At 37.9% G+C, this 20,384-nt stretch overlaps 3 protein-coding genes across 4 annotated transcripts in view; 2 read left to right on the forward strand and 1 right to left on the reverse strand.

The window, feature by feature from the left end:
* The first annotated feature begins 1,139 nt into the window (after nt 1-1,139).
* On the forward strand, nt 1,140-9,599 carry LOC306880623 (heterogeneous nuclear ribonucleoprotein U-like). Of its 2 annotated transcripts, none has more exons than XM_079434257.1 (13): nt 1,140-1,760; nt 2,847-2,961; nt 4,647-4,720; nt 4,831-4,970; nt 5,050-5,149; nt 5,258-5,370; nt 5,465-5,728; nt 6,196-6,315; nt 6,400-6,697; nt 6,838-7,107; nt 7,196-7,452; nt 8,659-8,757; nt 8,954-9,599. In XM_079434257.1, the coding sequence occupies exons 1-13, from the start codon at nt 1,325-1,327 to the stop codon at nt 9,002-9,004; spliced, it is 2,337 nt and encodes a 778-aa protein (XP_079290383.1). In that variant the 5' UTR covers nt 1,140-1,324; the 3' UTR covers nt 9,005-9,599. The 2 variants fall into 2 exon arrangements, with proteins under 2 accessions (XP_079290383.1, XP_079290382.1); XM_079434256.1 differs by having other exon boundaries at nt 1,169-1,787.
* Nucleotides 9,600-11,786: 2,187 nt separating this feature from the next.
* LOC306880266 (left-right determination factor 2-like) lies at nt 11,787-13,645 on the reverse strand (the record flags this gene model as incomplete). Its single annotated transcript, XM_079433698.1, has 4 exons — nt 11,787-12,111; nt 12,603-12,842; nt 12,957-13,200; nt 13,378-13,645. The coding sequence occupies 4 exons, from the start codon at nt 13,643-13,645 to the stop codon at nt 11,787-11,789; spliced, it is 1,077 nt and encodes a 358-aa protein (XP_079289824.1).
* Nucleotides 13,646-18,448: 4,803 nt separating this feature from the next.
* LOC306880267 (serine/threonine-protein kinase MRCK alpha-like) overlaps nt 18,449-20,384 on the forward strand; it is a 62,637-nt gene continuing 60,701 nt past the window's right edge. Inside the window, exon 1 of the mRNA XM_079433699.1 lies at nt 18,449-19,949. Coding sequence (XP_079289825.1) covers nt 19,772-19,949 — 178 coding nt within the window. The 5' untranslated portion in view covers nt 18,449-19,771. The remainder of the gene's footprint in view (nt 19,950-20,384) is intronic.

Below are 20,384 nucleotides of genomic sequence, written 5' to 3' on the forward strand. Positions count from 1 at the left end.
TTCTTGGAGAACTAAATATGTAAAAGTGAATATTTGATTTCTGTTTACGCAAATGCAAAAAGTCCTTGAATTAAATCATCCCTCGCGAGCTGTTCTGTAAGTTGCCGTTGTTTTTAATGCCCATTTTGAACTTTATTCCGTAGGGAAACTGTGCAAGCAAGGTATATATGATGAAAAAAAGCTGTTTATAGCCTATTCATCCTTGGGTTGTTGTTGCATTATGTCTTCATCTTTTTTGTTCTCCGGTATAGTACCACCCACTTGTCATTGCTCTAAGGAATTGAGATCACAAACACTGTTGTGGTTACAATATAGTGAGATTGATCATGAAATATAGCGCCACCCATCGACTAACATTTAAATCTGCAAACGGCCCACATGCGGATTTATAAAGACAAGACACTGCAAAGTTTGGAAAATAGCGTTTTTGAGTATTTGTATAATCACAGCACAAGAAATTTGAATGACTGTGTGTGATGAAAAATATAAGTGTGTGGCTATTATGGTGTGTTGTGTATTCTGAGATAAAATAGCCGACTTTTTCTGTTTTGTTAAAGGTGCACAAATCAATTGCTTTTCAACAATTTAAGCCTTAAATGTATGCCTTATGTCGGGGATCTTCTACTCAACATTTGAGCTAAAAAGGCCCCCCAACATGGGGCAAAAGATGGGGAGGGGGTTACTAATTGTTGAAAAACTATTGATTGTCATAGCCTACATACATACATCATCATATTTGAACATATGTGACTATTCAACTAAACATTTTGATTTTACATTTTTTTGCATAGCCAACAATTATTTCCTTAATGCCATTCCCGGCTAAAAGAAACCTGTAGGCATGAGGTAAACATTCTGAGGCTTATGAAAAACACTATGGGTGGGGGGAGTTATTGAACTATTATCCAGATTTTAAGACAAATGTAAAAAATATAATTCATAAGGGTGACATTTAGAAAGGTCATTATATCGTTTATATGTGTATGGATGCATTTACATTTGCAATGCTCATTTGAAAGGATTTCACAATGCTAGTAAATCATCTTGAATTCACGAGGCAAAAAGAATAGTCTCTGTGGTCGTAAGCATCTAGGAGGGCCATTACGGTTGAACACGCCCAGTTCTCTCGCTGCTGTTGCATTAGGGAGGGGTCTAGTCTAGCACCCAAGGCGCCATTGAATTGTTTTGCCGGTGGACAGACGCAGAATCACTGCGGCTGTGCGCAATTCAGAGAAGCGAAGCGGCCGTCAGCTCTCCCTGGATTACAGTATTCAAACGATCGAATATTTTAGGGTTTTTTTAATAGCTACATTAAAACGACAATATGAGTGAAATCAACGTAAAAAAGCTTAAGGTGAACGAGTTGAAGGACGAGCTCAAGAAGCGCAATCTCTCCGACAAGGGATTGAAGGCCGAGCTTATGGAGCGGCTGCAGGCCGCGCTCGACGCAGAGGCCCAGGCCGAAGAGGAGGAAACTGCCGCGGCAGAAGCAACAGAAGAAAACGAGGCCGAGGGAAACGGTGTTGCGGTCGAACAAGAAGGCACGAGGGAAGAAGAGCCGGAGGGCGAGAGCATGGAGGCCGAGGAGCAAAATGGAGACGTGGGTGATGCCGCTGTTGTGGGTGATGGTCAGGACGACGAAATGGGCGAAGAGGAGGAGGATGGGGACGCCGGCGTGGAAATGGACAAAGCCCTCGATGAAGAAGAGGAGGAGGAGGACGAAGACGACGAGATCATAGACAAAATCGACGATGAAGATGGTGAGCCTGAATCTCATCCATTAGAGGGTGAGTTTTTTGTGTTGAAACGCCGGGAGTAACGTTATCCTGTTCACATGCGCTTTGAAGCCGGTGAGATCATCTTTTAGCATATGTTGCTAACGGCTAGCCGGTGGCTATTGTGTAGATAGCTAACGTGCTAATCCGGTCGGTTTCAGTTTACGCGCTAGTTCGTGGTTTAGAGTTTAAGATTTTGAAGGTTTCTTTGTTTTTAGCCGTGTTAGCAAAGCTAGCTAATCTAATCACCCGCGTGAGCCTTTTGTCTTTAGGAGTTTGTTGCTATTGTTGCTATTTTCCTACGTTTAAAGGTAACGTTACATTATACAGTCTAATCTACAACTAACGGATTTCTATTCTTTTTCGCATTGTGTTTGGTCGGTTTAGTTATTTTCAGAAACTAATCGCCTCGCTGCATGCTTGAGGCGGGTCGCCCTCGTGTGGACTCATACGTTGCTGTGCTGAAAACCTTATGGTAGACAATGAAAAAGTGAAGGATACAGTGAAATTAATGCATTTTCAGCGGGTGATAGGGTTAGGAGTATTATAAGATGGGGGAAAATTACAAAAAGCGTCGAAAGAAAGGGACATTTACTAGTTTCGGTTCAGGTTGCTAGAAGGCGCCATCTACTTCCGTGCAAGGTCAGTTCAGGATAATGCGTTTTGATGCTGTTCGCCGGTTATTTGTTGACAAAGGTGTGAGTATTGGCTGGTAAGCCAGCTACAGTAGGCTAAATATATATATATATATTACCAAAAAAAAACAAACACTCATTGTTTTTTGTCTGTGAATGCATTACATTTTAGAGAAAAGCACTTAAAACACAATCCATAGGAATTGCACCACCCACGTTTTTTTCTGATCTGGTTTATGCAATCAGAGCAGTGCTTGCAGTTTATATCCTGAATGCCATAATGACATAACCAAGCAAAATATTCTGTCTGATCAGAGGTGGTCGGTTGATTTTGTAACTCTGGTGGAGTCCGAGCACTCCTGTCGTGTGGGCCACCCTTAAAACCCAGGGTCCAACACGTCCGGGCATTTCATTATTGTTTGTTTTATTTTCAAAGGGGATGCGGACAAAGACATCAGTGCTGATCAGAAGAATAAGAAGGGTGTTAAGAGACGCCGGGAGGAACATGGAAGGGGCTACTTTGAATTTATTGAAGAAAGCAAATACAGCCGGTAAGGATGGGAGCAATGGCCTTCATTATCCCCGAAGTGCCACTTTTAATATATATTATATATTGGCTTTAAGTGCCAATGCCTTACCTATAAAAATACTACCCTCATCTACCTCTTAACAAAAGTAAAACTTTGCTGAGGGTCATTCCTGGCTAATACAAAACACCTTACTTTCAGTAAGATCATGAAACTACACTTCAAAGAGTGCTCTGATGGAAAAACAATGTTATTGTTAAACACACACTCACACACTCTCACTGTTGTCAGGCTGACTGTATGCGCGTGTGGCGAATCAGACAGCGAACAAAGCAATGACGATAGCATGAGATGCGGCTTCTGTCATGGCAGGGGAGGGCCAGCGACGTAGAGTTTATATCGCAAAGTGTATCATGACGTAATGGGGCGGTTAAGTAATGATAATGAAGCATATTGTTGTTTAAATCCTCAAACGTTCCTTCGTCGTTTGTATATTTTATTTTATTTTTTGTTTCCTTTTTTTATGATTCTGAAAGGTTAAATGTTATATTTTAAGTTTATTTTTATATTGTAACAATTCAATTTTTTGTGTATTTGGAAAAACTATGAAGAACTGTAATAACTTTTCCTTTTAAAGTCTGTTTCATTCGTGGTCAGCAGGTAAGTACAAACGTTTGCAGTTCTTCACATTGCATAAGGAAAAGAAAATGTTTACATCTGTAATGCATGTTCTGTCTCTAAGTGTGTGGTGCTCAATTGCAGATTGAATAAATGTAATTTTCTGCCTAGGTTTCATTTTCTGGCGTTTGTGCTGCTCACCTATAGTAAACCAGTATTTAGATTTTTTTTTTTTTAAGTTTCAGTCTGCTTATGTTCTTTTAGTATATGGAACAAATACTTTTTTATTTTATTTTTAATGTATCAGAATTCCTAATGGAGGATTTTGAGCATGAAAAACCCCAAGCTGTTATTTGAGCCAAATAAATTGTAGCAATATCTGACCCAGTCACTAATGACGTTGCTTGACTTGTATATTGATGGGATGTCCCAGGCAGGGTCGTCACTTGAATTTATGGGGCCTGATAGAACATTATAATGGCAGCAACCTCCATACACTAAGAATTGTAAAGACTTGTTTATGGCCCCCCTCGTTACAGGGCATGACATGGCATCTGTGACATGATATTGGTGACTACAGAAAACAATTTGACAAGATTTCACCTCCAGATGTCCCTAAAAAAATATTTTTCAGAGTTTGTGCTGTATAGAAAATATAATCTGGAACCAATTCTAAAGTCTGTACAAGTAAGGATAGACCAAAACCGCTGTAAGAACTTTAGATTGTTTTGATCTTTCCAGGAAGATCTGCATGTAGAAATAAAAATACCCTTTGACCTTTTCAGACCATTACCTGATAAATTGGAAAGGGCATCACTTTTTCCACATAGCACAACATTGCTGCTTTCTATTTTACCAACCAGTTTTCTTTCAGGCTTCATCGTGGTGTAAACTGGTAAGTTATGGTGGTCAATTTTGCATTCACAAAACAGTATAAGATGTTATGAGCAAACAGTGTAAGGTAATGTAAATCTATACTGTTTACGCTGCTATGGCTATGAGGAAGGATCTCACCTGGACATGGGAAGCATGCCAGTCCATCACACTCCTGCTTCACCCATGGCATTAATGGCTTATTAACTGTATTTCAGGTCCAAGTCTCCTCTGCCACCTCTTGAGGAAGAAGATGAAGAGTTTGACGACACCCTGGCCTGCCTGGATCCCTGTGAGTGCTTTATATGTTAAGAAGCACATTGACTAAAAGTGTAGTGAATTTAACTGAATTAAGTTGCTCTTGGACTAACAAGCATTTTTTTTTTCTCAATGTTTCTATAGACAATTGTGAGCTTAATTTCAAAGTCTCCCGGGACAGATACAGCGCCTCCTCTCTTACCATGGAGAGTTTCGCTTACCTTTGGGCAGGTGGCCGTGCCTCCTATGGCGTAAACAAAGGCAAAGTCTTCTTTGAAATGAAGGTGAGTACTACAGCATATTTATGTAAACTGATGAGAAAGTGATGAATTTTGAATCATTATTTGTCTTCTGCTCTTGCAGATCATTGAGAAAATCCCAGTCAAGCATTTAAACAGCAAAAACATGGACTTCCATGATGTCCATGTTGGCTGGTCCCTGGCTAATGGAAGTCTTTTGCTGGGTAAGCATAGTCGGTTAATATTAGCATGTGCTTATGTGGCCACAGTGTATGATTGCACAGCCCTATTTCATCTAATAAAAACACATATATGATTTGTTGCTGTTTTAGGTGAGGGGGAGCATTCCTACTCTTATTCGAGCAAAGGGAAGAAGACTTCAAACTTTGTGACCGAAGACTATGGGGAGAATTTTGATGAAAATGATGTCATCGGCTGCTTCATTGTAAGTCGTTCATATCACTCACACAATAATTGTATTTTTCCCTTTTAGTTTACGTATTCTTATGTACTTTGGTGTGTTTCTTTATCTTGCATAGAATTTTGAAGCAGACGAGGTGGAGATTTCCTACTCCAAAAATGGAAAGGAACTTGGTGTGGCTTTCAAGGTCAATAAAGAGTCCTTGGCCGAGCAAACACTGTTCCCCCATGTTCTTTGCCACAACTGTGCGGTTGAGTTCAATTTCGGTCAGAGGGAGACACCATTCTTCCCTCAGGTGGAGGGCTTCACCTTCCTGCAGCAAATTCCTGTGGATGTGCGTATCAGAGGACCTAAGGGACCTGAGGCCAAGAAAGATTGCGAGGTACTTTTTATTTTTTTCTTCATTTTTACATGTTTTTTTTTATAAACATTGAAACACGAATATACCCTATTGTTCAAAGGTTTTTTTCTGAAGTTTGTACTTATAGAATATAAGTTTATAATCTTATGCAAAATTTCTATTTGAAATAAATGCTGTTCTTTTGAACTTTCTATTCATCAGAGAATGCTAAAAATGTTTCCACAAAAATATTAAGCAGACCAACTGTTTCCAACATTGACAATGTAAAAGGATCATATGTCACTGAAGACTGGAGTAAAGCCTGCTGACAGTTCTGCTTTGCCATCACAGGAATCCATTTAGATTTTAAAATAGAAATTGTATAATTCATTAAATGCAGCCTTGGTCAGCACCTGAACTTTTGAACAGTAGTGTAAAAAAAAAAAACACTATTTTTTTTTTTTCCCCCCATGCATTGAGATGATTGTAATATCTGTGTTGGTTTCAAGGTGATCGTCATGGTCGGCCTTCCTGGATCTGGAAAAACTGCTTGGGTAAATAAACATGTTGAAGAGAACCCTGGCAAGTTCACCGTCCTCGGGACCAACACCATCTTGGAGAAGATGATGGTGAGAAACATTCTTCTTTAAAACTTTTTATCTTGTCTTAATCTATCTTATTTTTGTGTCTAATCTCACTTTTTTGACGTGTAGATTGGCAGCATGACAAGGCAAAACAAAGACACAGCAAAGCTCTCAGCCATCTCTCAGCGTGCTCCTTTGTTCCTTGGCAAATTTATTGAAATTGCCGCCCGCAAAAAGAGAAACTACATCTTGGATCAGACAAACGTGTCTGCACCGGCCCAGAGAAGGAAGATGTGTCTTTTTGCTGGCTTCCAACGTAAAGCTGTAGTGGTCTTACCAACAGATGAGGCCTTCAAGGAGAGAACACAGAAAAAAGCAGAAACCGATGGCAAAGATGTACCTGAGCATGCCGTTCTGAAAATGAAAGGTAAGACGTGATGTTATTTTACCATTGCATTTGTCCATTTTCCTTGTAGTCCAAAACAGCATAGTTTAAATGAAATAACCAACCTGGCACACAAAGTAGGAACGTCAGGAATACAAAAGATAGTTGTTACCTCTCTACAGGTATCTACACGTTGCCCGAGGTAGGAGACTGCTTCTCAGAGGTCACTTATGTGGAACTGCAGAAGGAGGAGGCCGTCAAGCTCTTGGAGCAGTACAAGGAAGAGAGTAAAAATGCTTTGCCACCCGAAAAGAAACCAAACCAGGGCACCATAACCCCCAAAAAGGGAGGTGGACGAGGCAAAGGACCTAAGAACCAGTTCGGTAGGGGTGGTGGTCCAGGCCCACGTGGAGGCAGAGGTGGATTTCAGGCCCGTGGAAACTTCAGAGGATGTAAGCCAGTTTTTCATTGAATTTTTTTTTTTTTAGCTGTAATGTTAAATGTACATTGAGAATTATGTCTCATATTTACTCCTTCTAGTACCAGTTCCACATCGTGGTTTTAATCGTCACCCGCGTGGCTACATGCCACCACCGCCACCACCCCCTGTCTTCCGAGGAGGGTTCCATAGCCGAGGTGGAGCTGGTGGGATGCCCAGCCGGGGAATGGGCCCCAGGGGTGGGCACATTAGAGGCGGCAGAGGTGGAGCAATGGGGCGAGGAGGGCCTGCACACAGAGGTAACATGCACCGCGGCGGTGGACAAGGCAGATTCAACAACAGAGGACACTTCCAGCAGGTTAGTTTGTATCTTTTGCAACGAAGTACACTACTGATCAATAGTTTGGGGTCGATAAAGTATAAGTAAAAAAGTATAAGACTATATTTCTCTGATCAACAATATTGTATTTGAAAATGAAATTTATCCCTGTTTCAGTGTCACATGACCCTTCAGAAATCAATATGCTGATTTTTGGTGCTTAAGAAACATTTCTTATCAATCCAGAAAACATTAATAGAAAGTATGGAGGCCTGTTTCTGCCATGAGATAAAAAAAATCATTTCTCAATTCAGACTTTTTTTTTTTACTCTCAATTCTAAGAAGTTTGAGTTAAGTCACAGTTACCTTTATTTTTTTATTCCATGGCAGAAACAAAAAACAAAAAGAGAGAATTGGGATGTAAATTCCAAATCGCAAGGGAAGTCAGAATTCTTGAGTTGAGATCTCCGGCCCCGTTTACACTAGTGCGTTTTCGTTTTAAAACTGCGTTTTAGAATCAAAACGTTCAACGTTTACACTGGCGTTTCAGAAACGATCTCCGTTTACACTACACAACCGAAAACGCATGTCACATGACCATTCATGCAGGTACAACCATAGGTAGTATAGGTAGATTCCCTATTATTTAGATGGCGGATGCATCTATGTGCTTGGAGCGGTTGAATGGGGAATCTACCCATACATATCTATGGGTACGATAAGGCACATGATCTTATTGTTTACACGGTTATCAAGGATGTGGGCAGCCACGCTATCGTTTTCAAAAGTCTCCGTTTTGGTCCGTTTACACTGAAACGCAACCCCAGAGTTTTCAAATTAAAACAGAGTCTGTAGCGTTTTCAAAAGTCTCTGTAACGGCGGAAAAAAACGCCGGAGTAGTGTAAATGATAGGCGTATCCATAGAAAAGTTATGCGTTTTTAAAACGAAAACGCACTAGTGTAAACAGGGCCTCACAATTCAGACCTTTTTACTTACAACTGCAAATGTATATCCTCCAGTTCAGAGTTTCTTACAGTTCTGAAAACATTCTCAAAAGAAAGATTTTATCCCATGAATGAAACAAGTTTCCTTAAAGTTAATAACAGCATTTATTGGATTTTTTTCCCATTATAATTATAAAAAAAAAAAAAAAAAAACTCTTACCGACACTGAACTTTTAAATGGTACTGAAACCTCAATTGGACTTTGACAAGGAGAGTAATTTTGAGTTTTCACATTCATAGAAGTTCCGTGGCAGAGGAGGCCATCAGCAGAATCGTGGTGGTTTTGGCAATAAAAACGGATCTTTTGCCCAAGCCTTTAACCAGAGCTGGCAACAAGGGGTAAGTACAGCTATTATGTGTCTCATAGAGAAAGCTAATATTTTAAAGAGTCACAGATAAGCCATACATTGCATAAATGTCCAATGAGAAATCCAACTTATTAAAAATCATAAGATTGTCTATTGTATTAAGATTACTATATAATGAAATCAAATTGTAGTCAATTTAACTGATGAAACTTTCTTTGACCCTTTAGTTCTGGAACCAGAAGCCATGGAATCAACAGTACCACCCAGGATATTACTAAGTGCGCATTTGTATTAAAGACTCATGGCCTCTTGTGCGCTGAAATGCACAGCCACTGAATAACCATCCACTTTTATGGTCCTTGTTTATTATAATTTTTTTAAAGGAAGTCCATTTTTAAATAAGAGAAGCAAGTGGCAAACAAACATTCCGCCTACTGAAGTGAACAGTCTACGTTCTACATAGATGTGTGCTTGCTTCACTCTCTCAGATTTTTGTAAAATGTATTTCCTCCCCCTTTTATTTTGTATCACAGCTTTGATATATTGTTATATCAGGAATCCCAGCATTTGTCTTGTGAGGGATGCTTTGATTTTCAGGGTTGTGAATTTTATTCTGTAAAATGACATTTTTACTCTGTAAATTATTTTTTTCTTTTTTGTGTAAAAGTTAATGTTTAAAAAGCCCTGTGATCCTTAATCTTTTAGAAGCTTTTGTCAATAATCATTCATATTTACACAGCAACTCTGCCGTTCATGTTCAGTGGAGGAGGGAAAATATATTTACTTCTTACAGGTTCAAGTTTTTCTTTGTTTGTTAGCCCAGACTGTAACAGTTACATCATAGGTTTGCAATAAATGATGTGCTTGCTTTTCTATGACCTTTTATGGCTGTTGACTGATATCTTGAACAATCCATTTCAAAGAGCCTTTGAATGTCAATCAGATTTGTCTCTTAATTCAGCACCATCGGACTATACTTGATTGCCTTTGTCTTGCAGGGCATGCAGTGGAAAGATTTTTCAAATCAATTTAGTCAGTTACTTTTATGTTTATAGTGTTTTTTGCACTGCAAAAATTTACACATTTGTCATCTAAGAAACCAAGGGAAGCCACAATGAAACATTCTTGAAGTTAAGGACTTGATTATGCTTATTGCTTTACACAGCTTTGTCAATAACTCCATTATAACGATTGTGCACTAAGATTACTAGTACTGTTCAACATTGTTGCAACGCTTTTTTTTTTAATGGCTTTGCGAAATATGTAATGCAAAGAGTATTGTTTTAACTGAGTATAACTGGTATATTCATCTGTTAATAATGCAACTAACCTGTTTCTGGTGTACATTAAAATTACATTATAGAACAATATTTAGACCATTTTCTACAGGAAATGTCCCAAAAAGTTTCCTTTGGGATTAATTTGTCAAATGGTGGCCTTGACAACCATTTAAAATCTAACAGCCAGCAAATAAGCAAGTTCTTTTATATGTTAATTCTCAAATGCATTATTAAGGTTACATGGAGTGAGCTGTGGGAAAAATAGTTGAAGGTTGTATCAGAATTTCATACTGGATTTGATATGGATTTTCTCAATTTACATAACCTCATCATTCAGACCACAATGATATCGCACACACTCCATGATCCCATCAGTGAGACATCCTGATTTTCATCAAGCCAGGCCCTTGATTTGTTTGAATGAATATATTTCTTATAAAGTGCCAAATGGCCAGAGAAAAAGGGCAGCTATTTTTGACTTAAAATTGGTGTATTTTATCATGATGTAGTAGTTGAAGTGGAAAATTTGTTGAAATATATACCATTTAAGTTGATGTAAAAGTAAATTATTTCAGGAAGTGTTTTTTCTGTAAATGATTTCCTGTGGGATGAGATAATGACCCTGTCCTTTAATAGAATAAGTGATTTTTAACTGGATAGCATGGCATGAGAGATTTGTGACACTTCTGTTTTACTACACGGATTTTACTTGTGCAAAATACGCTATTTTGAGAATGAAAAAATTCTTTAATTGTACTAAATATGTGGCATTATGTGTTCTTGAGAGATGGCTGGTGGTATGGTTTATGATGTTTGTATTTTGGCTTTGATTTTTCAATGATGAAAGTGTTTAATAATGTAAGGAAATGTGTTATAAAATAATGTAATAAACCTCTGAGATAAATCATTGTTTTCTCCCAGAATTGTTCTCTAAATGCAAAATATTTCCATTAGTATCACTTGGTATAGTTATGACTGTAACTGTATAATAATTATTTAAAGGGATAGTTCACACAAAAATTTTGCATTCGACTTCCACAGCATTGTTTTTCTACACACAATGAAACTCAATGGCTACCAGCACTTTTCTGGTTAGCAACATTCTTCAAAATAGCATCTTTTGTGTTCAACAGAAGAGGAAAAACAACTTCAGGGTGAGTAAATGATGACAATTTTCATTTTAGGTGAATAATCCTTTTAAATGCAGTTATTATTATAAACTGTGGTAAATTCTACTTTCATGAAACAATCATCAAGAAGAGCTTATTGAAGAACTGGTAGGCCTATGGTTGCCACTAATGTTTTGTAAACTCGTACTTTGTATCAGAATTTACACTGTGAGGTAAGTCATGTTTAAAGAAGGATTGTGACACTTCACACCCTTTTTAAACTCAACAAATTATTCTGTTTAATAAGTGATTATTTGTGTCTGTAGACATAACTGCCTTGTGTATTTATGTCTGTGCTCCATGTGGCCATTTGCAAACACTGGAATAAATGACTTCAATGAAAAATAGTTTAATTTATGTTCAGTCAACATGTTGACATATACAAGAAACCATTCTATTTACTGCTCAAAATATAACATCGACAAATCAGTCTTTCACTTCATATGGCATCATATACAAATGCAAAAATAAATGCATATCAATTTAGCAATATTTACAAATTTATACAAAGTGCTTGAGGTATCTCAATAAGGGTTAAGTTGCCAACACCCTTTCATAGCCTTATAGGTTTTAAGTACATTGCGTCACGTGGTCGATGGCAAATAGCATATTTATACAATAGAAATATTATCCATTGCGCATCCACACTTTTCTACAATCATATTTGGGAACTCAGCGACCTCAATTTCAGTATAATCTCCCTTTTTCACTAAATACATCATCGGTAGCGGCGCGCTTTCCACAACCGCACACTTCCTCTCTCCGTAACCGTAGGCACGCTCGGGCTGCCGGCAGCCGCCGTTACACCGGAACGCCTGGTAACCGGAAGGTTCGATGATCCAGTACTGAGTCCAAGTCAAGGCTCGGAAATTGATGAAGTATTTTTCCCTGCAGCACATTTCACTGTCTTTGTTAGTTTCACAGTCTCCACTAGACCTGCAACGTAAGAGAATAGGCTATTAACATATTGTAGCCTACGTTTTTAATGAAACACATTTTTATTTAGAAGAAATTCCTTCCGTAACACTTTACACCACGGAGCCCATATCACACATAAATCACATTTAGGGATTATTCTCAGTAGGCCACTAAGAATTCCACTAACTTTGAATTGCTACATATAGGTTTACATAGCCATAATTATTAAAAAAATATATAGTTTAAACAAATAACCAAAACAATTTAGATTTATAACTTATTTATAGATTTTGTGTAGATGGCAAATTGTGCTTATAAATAGGCTTAGGCCTACGTTTCATTAAAATGAGGTAAAAGTAGCCCAATTCAAGGAAACAAAAGCATATTTTAATATATTTAAGACTTTTATGTGTATTAAACAAGGTTTTACTCCAGTAAAACTAAAATAAAAAATTAAATAAATAAATACATTAATGTTGTTTATTAGCATAATATGAAGCCACGCTTACCCAAACTCCTCGAGGCTGAGGGTGTAAAGAACAAGCTCGGGTTTTCCCAGAGTATTGTCGTTTGGATTTTGAGCTGTGAAACGGACACACTTGGCCATTTCTGCCGCGTAACTGCCGGGTCTCTCGCCCTCGATCCACACCTCCAGGTACATAGGCATCTCCATTCGGCTCTTCGACCAATAGTGCACCGCCTGGGTGACATCAAAGCTCTTCCAGCCGGTTTCATGAATGGGAATCAACCTGAGGAGATAATTGTTGTGACAATTAATACATGCATGTTCCTTAACCCCAATCAGCAGTGGAATTAGCATAATGAAGCAAGAATAATGACTGTCTGTGGCCGTCTCTGCTTACCTGGAATCCACTAGTGAAGATCGGTTTGACCCGTCTTTCAGAGGTTCCACCCAGTAGATGCTCACCCGGGAGTTGTTGACGGGTCTGTGGCCGTTTCTCTCTGGTATGGAGCGCTTGTGTGGGGCTTTCTTGAACAGTTTTAGTTCTGCCATGGTCACTTCACTGTTCACCGGAATTCTTGATGTCATCTCAAACACAACGCGTTGACGTGTCGTGTCAGAATATACAAATTCACCAGAGATGTCTGGAATAGACGAGGGCGATTTATTAGCCTACAAAATATAGGCTATTTACATTTTGCTTATTGAAAATTCTTTTTTGAAAATAGTAGCATTAATTGTTAATTTCCACGGCACTAAATTATATAGTAGCCTATTAAATTTCATATCATATGCATTTTAATTTTGCGCATTAATTTTACCTGCATTGCCAGGGATTCCCCTCAGTATGCCGGCTAAACTCGGAAGCGAGCGGCGTTTTCTTGCGTGGTGCAGGTTTAGCATGGAAACATATTTGTTCTTAATGTGCGCTGGAATCACAAGGTTCTCCAGATCCCTCTTGTGAATTTTCGGAACTTCACTAAGTCCCAGTTTCTTCAGCAGAGCGTCTTTCATGTCTTCGTGAGTGAAACCCCTCACCATTGCGAAAAGTGCTGCGCAAAGGAGGCACTCGGCACGGATTGAAGACATTTTCCACGTGTAGGTGCAGAGGTTCTGACTCTGTGCTGCTGTTCTCGGCCTGAGATGACTCTGCTTTGACAGCGGCCCGTCCTTATATGCGCCCCTGAGACCCCCAGTTGTTGGGTGGTGACTGACATCAGAGAGGTATTCATGAAAGCCACGATTCATCGGAGAAATCAACGCAAAATGTCCAACTTAAACTAGAATAAGAATTCAAATAACTTTCAAATAAAATTAGATAGATAGATAGATAGATAGATAGATAGATAGATAGATAGATAGATAGATAGATAGATAGATAGATAGATAGATAGATAGATAGATAGATAGATAGATAGACATGTATATAATAGATAGATAGATAGATAGATAGATAGATAGATAGATAGATAGATAGATAGATAGATAGATAGATAGATAGATAGATAGACATGTATATAATAGATAGATAGATAGATAGATAGATAGATAGATAGATAGATAGATAGATAGATAGATAGATAGATAGATAGATAGATAGACCGATGATAGATAGATAGATAGATAGATAGATAGATAGATAGATAGATAGATAGATAGATAGGTAGATAGATAGATAGATAGATAGATAGATAGATAGATAGATAGATAGATAAATAGACATGTATATAATAGATAGATAGATAGATAGATAGATAAATAGACATGTATATAATAGATAGATAGATAGATAGATAGATAGATAGATAGATAGATAGATAGACATGTATATAATAGACATGTATATAATAGATAGATAGACATGTATATAATAGATAGATAGACATGTATATAATAGATAGATAGACATGTATATAATAGATAGATAGACATGTATATAATAGACATGTATATAAGGAGAACACCCAATAATGCATGTAGGGAATTAGGCCGTTTCCCATTGATTATAAATATACAAAAAAGATCCCTCAAATTCTGGATGCATCTAAAATCAAGTCCCACAGAATCGCTACATTTTAAAGCACAACAAACCCAAGAACTGAACCCTGAAAAGAGTCCACTCAGTCAGCTGGTTCTGAGACTTACTAACCTGACTAACTCTACTAACACTAACCAGTCTCAGACCAGCACTGCTTCTCACCCAAACATCAAAATAAATCAAATTATCAAACAATCTAAAAATATATATCTGGAACATTGGGATCAAGAAACCAAAACACAAAGTAAATTACAACTCTATCGAACTATAAAATTAAATTATGAATTAGAAGAATATCTCCAGAGTGTCAAAGACATAAAGCAGAGACAGATCATGACCAAGTACAGGCTCAGTGAGCATAGACTAGCCATCGAGACCGGCAGACACAGAAAGAGCTGGTTACCCAGAGAGCAAAGAGTGTGTGTTCACTGTGAGACAGGAGAGATCGAGACAGAGACACACTTCCTACTTCACTGTTACCAATTTAAATCAATCAGAGACATATACATCAACAAATTCACAAACATCATAAAGAACTTTACAGCCATGACTGAAGAGGAACAAATAAAGATAATACTAGGAGAGGGACAGACAGCAGCACTGGCTGCGAGATACGTGTGGACGTGCCACAGCCTGAGAGACAGCAGGTGAACGTGTGTGTGCTACAGCCTGAGAGACAGCAGGTGAACGTGTGTGTGTGCTACAGTCTGAGAGACAGCAGGTGAACGTGTGTAATGTGTGTATTTATGTCTGACCTCAGTGTGTTTCCCTACTGTCTACCACAGTTATCCTCAGCCTGTGTGTGTTTATATGTTAAACACTGTGGTATGACATGGTCACACAAGTTCTTATTTGTTAAAATGTTTATTTAAATGTATATTGTTATAATGTTTTTACTCTGTTATTTTGATATTTTCATTGTTATTATATTTCAAGCTTTGGCAATATTGTATTTTTTACAGTCATGCCAATAAAGCAATATTGAATTGAATTGAATTGATAATATACAGTAGTAAGCATAATTTTGTATGAATGTAGATTATGTGCTCTTGCATTTAATATCATCTTTATCGCTGACACATGATGTACTTGTTGTGTGGATTTACCGATGACCTTCCAGACATAGTGAATTTAGAACGCACCCTTCCTTTCCAGTTTGCATGTGCACATTGATGTAGCACCCTTGTTCCTCATGTGTACATTCCCCTGGACATTGTAAAACATTCCTAGTCTGGCAAGAGTCTGTCCGTACAGAGTTTTCAGTCCCTCTGTCTAAGCACCTTTCTGCTGATCACCCTCGCTGTGGACCCATCATCATTGGGTGGGCTGAGGGATTAGATGTTTATTCGAAGACCACCATCCTTCTGCTTGATGCACAGATTAAAATTATTAGGCAAACAGACTGTTTAATCCAGGGCTGCGGTATGGATGTGGATTGGGAAGCTCTTCACAGGTTGGTGATTATCTGATTCCATTGCCAGATTTGCCATGCCTTGTTTGGTCACACTAACATTAGAAGAGGAGCTAGTGGCACTGAGGGCCCAGTATCTGAGTATGTGTATTGGCTCCTCTATTTACTCGAAGATGTCAGACAGACTAAAGGAGCTCACAGGAAGAACAGATGACAAATGACTGGCTGGAGATGAAGGCAAATTAATGCAATACAAATGCAGAATCAGACAAAAGAGCTCCCTGTTTGAGCCCAGATGAGTATTACCATATCTGCTACAAGAGATGATTAAGTAGTTTAATTTCCAAGGGCAAATAAATAATAAAAATAGTTTGTTTAGAAATAGTTTGTGGGACCATCCTGCAAATCTGGACTTAGAAATGTGAACAAATAAACCCACATAATAAATTATATACATGCTCTATTTTTATTTTAAACTATATTCTTAACAGTCATGTTAGTTAGCTGTGAAATGAATTGGCATGCATGAGTAAAATGAAGTCCTGGATCTTTGCATGATTTCTGTCAGTCTTATCGATTATTTTGAGGCCCTTTGTCAATATAAGTACCACCTAATTCTCACGGGTAGTACATCCCTTAATCAAAGGATGGAGCTACACGCCAATCAACAAAACATGCGCTAATTAACACCTCTCTACTACATACCAAAGCTGCGTTGAAAACTCAGTGTTCTTTCTGTCAGCGATTAAGATCATAATGCAGGTCATAATGCAGGTCATTTCTGAAAATTGCTCATTTTAATTTAAACGTTTAAGGATGTTTATTGTTGAAACAAATTCTCATGGTCAACAGAAATGAATAATTAAACAGTCCCTACATCCTGCCGCAGTTTGGTTCTAACATCAAATGTTTTGACATGAAAGACACGTTAGCACTTTATTAGGCCTGGTGTGGCAAATGTCAGATTCAGATTGATAGAAGAAGGCTTATGAGAAAAGAAGATGGCATGTTCTCAAACGTCAAACGCTTACACCTGAACACCTGTGCTGTGATATTTTCATTTGATGTTACAAATATGGACATAAAACGAAGCATTAAAATATGAAAATCTTACTGTATAGCCTATTTATATCTCATTTTTATGAATAGCATATCTATCTATCTATTATATACATGTCTATCTATCTATCTATCTATCTATCTATCTATCTATCTATCTATCTATCTATCTATCTATCTATCTATCTATTATATACATGTCTGTCTATCTATCTATCTATCTATCTATCTATCTATCTATTATATACATGTCTATCTATCTATCTATCTATCTATTATATACATGTCTGTCTATCTATCTATCTATCTATCTATGATATACATGTCTATCTATCTATCGATCTATTATATACATGTCTATCTATCTATCTATCTATCTATCTATCTATCTATCTATCTATCTATCTATCTATCTATCTATCTATCTATCTATTATATACATGTCTATCTATCTATCTATCTATCTATCTATCTATCTATCTATATATCATATACATGTCTATCTATCTATCTATTATATACATGTCTATCTATCTATCTATCTATATATCATATACATATCTATCTATCTATTATATACATGTCTATCTATCTATCTATCTATTATATACATGTCTATCTATCTATCTATCTATCTATCTATCTATCTATCTATTATATACATGTCTGTCTATCTATCTATCTATTATATACATGTCTATTATATCTATCTATTATATACATGTCTGTCTATCTATCTATCTATCTATCTATCTATCTATGATATACATGTCTATCTATCTATCGATCTATTATATACATGTCTATCTATCTATCTATCTATCTATCTATCTATCTATCTATCTATCTATCTATCTATCTATCTATCTATCTATTATATACATGTCTATCTATCTATCTATCTATTATATACATGTCTATCTATCTATCTATCTATCTATCTATCTATCTATCTATCTATCTATCTATCTATGATATACATGTCTATCTATCTATCTATCTATCTATCTATCTATGATATACGTCTATCTATCTATCTATTATATACATGTCTATCTATCTATCTATCTATCTATCTATCTATCTATCTATCTATCTATCTATCTATCTATCTATCTATCTATCTATCTATCTATCTCTAGTTTTAAGTTAGTTGTAAAATTAGTGTAAGACAACACTGAGATATTTTAAGATACAAACTTTAATGTAACATCAACAAGAATATCTGTCTGCTTCTCTGAACACGTTATAATCCACGGACACAAGTACAGACGAGGAGTTCAGACGCACTTCATTAAATTCAGCACTGCAGTTGCAACGCAGACTATTGGACACAAGAGGGCGAACGTGCTCGTTTTTTAAAGTTTTTTTTTTTTTTAAGTTTCTGCACAAGAAATAAGATGCATAAGATAAAAAATGGGAGGAAAAAACTTCTTTGGCTAACATAGCCTTGATGAATATTCAATAGACATGACTGTTTTTCAGTGAATGAGTCATCCATCACCACTATTAACAATGCGCATATATATATATATACTTTCAAGGTGGGAATTAACCAAACAATGTTAGGAAAAGTATGTATCCTTCTATACTACACACTTAAAAAGCATATCAAAAATATGAATAACCAAAAAAAGAAAAAAAAAGAAATGCGATAAATGAACGCTAAAGTCGCTTTTGCCTGCATTGGTAACCATAGCAACAGTGCGTTGTTCTCTTTCCGTCACCGTCTGACGTACGTCAACAAAAAAGTCCTGCCGTTTTCACATTATTATTTATTTACCACAAGCAAAAATAAGAGAACTGAAGTGTTTTGACATTTTTAAAAGTTGACGGTTATCGCATTGCGCTGAGAGACAATTCGGCTTGCGGGAAACGAACCTCAACAGCAAATTGTTAACAGAAATCCCTTAAAAAGGTCGACCCCCCCTGAAGGTCAACGAATAATTGGGAGATGATTCGCACACTCGTCTCTAGCATACACTACTCTGCTGTTTCTCTCCATTCCCTGCAGCAGATGCCGTGACGGTCGCCATGATGATGTCTGGTTTTGCCTGCAGCAGCGAGCTGTGAGAGACGGCGACCGGGAGCGGAGCAGCGGAGTCCTCCAACCGACATCAACGAGGACGCGTATTTCCAGCCCCTCGCCGCGAAGCTGCTCTCGACAAGTGCATAACAGTTTTCGAAATCAAGGCTTGCTCCCTCCGCCAGCCTTTCGTGTATATACGAAGAGAGGAATTTAAAGGGGAAACAGCTTGCTAAGGCTTTCGCAGTCCTGCCAGAGGAGGGGCATATGGGGCTTTGTAGCAATGCAGATCCCGTGCTGCTGATGCGCTTTTGTTACTGCATAATGGATAACCACAGATATCACCATATCTCAGGGGATTGCTTTAAACTTCTTTGGTGACTTGTTTTGTGAAAAGTGTCTTTCGAGACAGGAGAAGCTGAAATCGGGAATACATAAGCCTGGGTTATATACGTCAAATCCACCGGCCAGGGCAGGGTCGATGGCTGCAAGTTCTCTACATCTAAGGACTGTGAATTCATGATGTTGTGGATTGATATGGACGCATCGGTGCGAGAGGGACCATGATTAGGCTCGACAAGATTTTCTGAGCCATTAAGTTTTTCCGGAGCGTTTACTCAAGTGTGCCACCGTGGGAGCAAATACTGACCATACTGTGAGACATCAGCATCAACTGAAACCATGTCTGGAGAGGTGCGTTTGAAGAAGCTGGAGAAGCTGATTCTAGATGGCCCGTCTCAGTCTAACGGCCAGTGCTTCAGCGTGGAGACCTTGTTGGATATTCTTGTTTGCCTGTATGATGAGTGCAGTAATTCTCCCCTCAGAAGAGAGAAAAACGTCCTGGAGTTCCTAGACTGGGGTAAGGTATATTTCACGCACTGCACGCCTGGTCTTTCAGGCGTCCCACACGTCAGTTGTGTAGCGATTCACTGTGACATGCGAGAGGCAAACAAACTAGTGTTTTATTGTCTGACGTTAGCCAGCTGCTTAACAGACTAAAGTTGCTGTACGGAAAACTCATTGAGTTGTTTTTGAGGGGGAACAGGAATGAAGATGACATCATCGCTGGACTGGTTTGTGCATGAATGTTGAATGTGAAGCTCACCTTTAATGAGTCTTCATGCTTACTGCGCAAACAAGGTGGATACAGTGCATTGGGCTTTCATTTTGACATGGGCCACAGCTAAACAAACTAATTTATTCATGGCCTGTGTGCTTGTTCGGCAGCAGAATATAATGTTTGTTCTTTTTTTGATGCCTCGACAGTTCTTTACAAATTGTTCATGTTTTTTTT

The sequence above is a fragment of the Barbus barbus genome, assembly GCF_936440315.1.
Source record: "Barbus barbus genome assembly, chromosome: 14".
NCBI classification, from domain to species: Eukaryota; Metazoa; Chordata; class Actinopteri; order Cypriniformes; family Cyprinidae; genus Barbus; species Barbus barbus.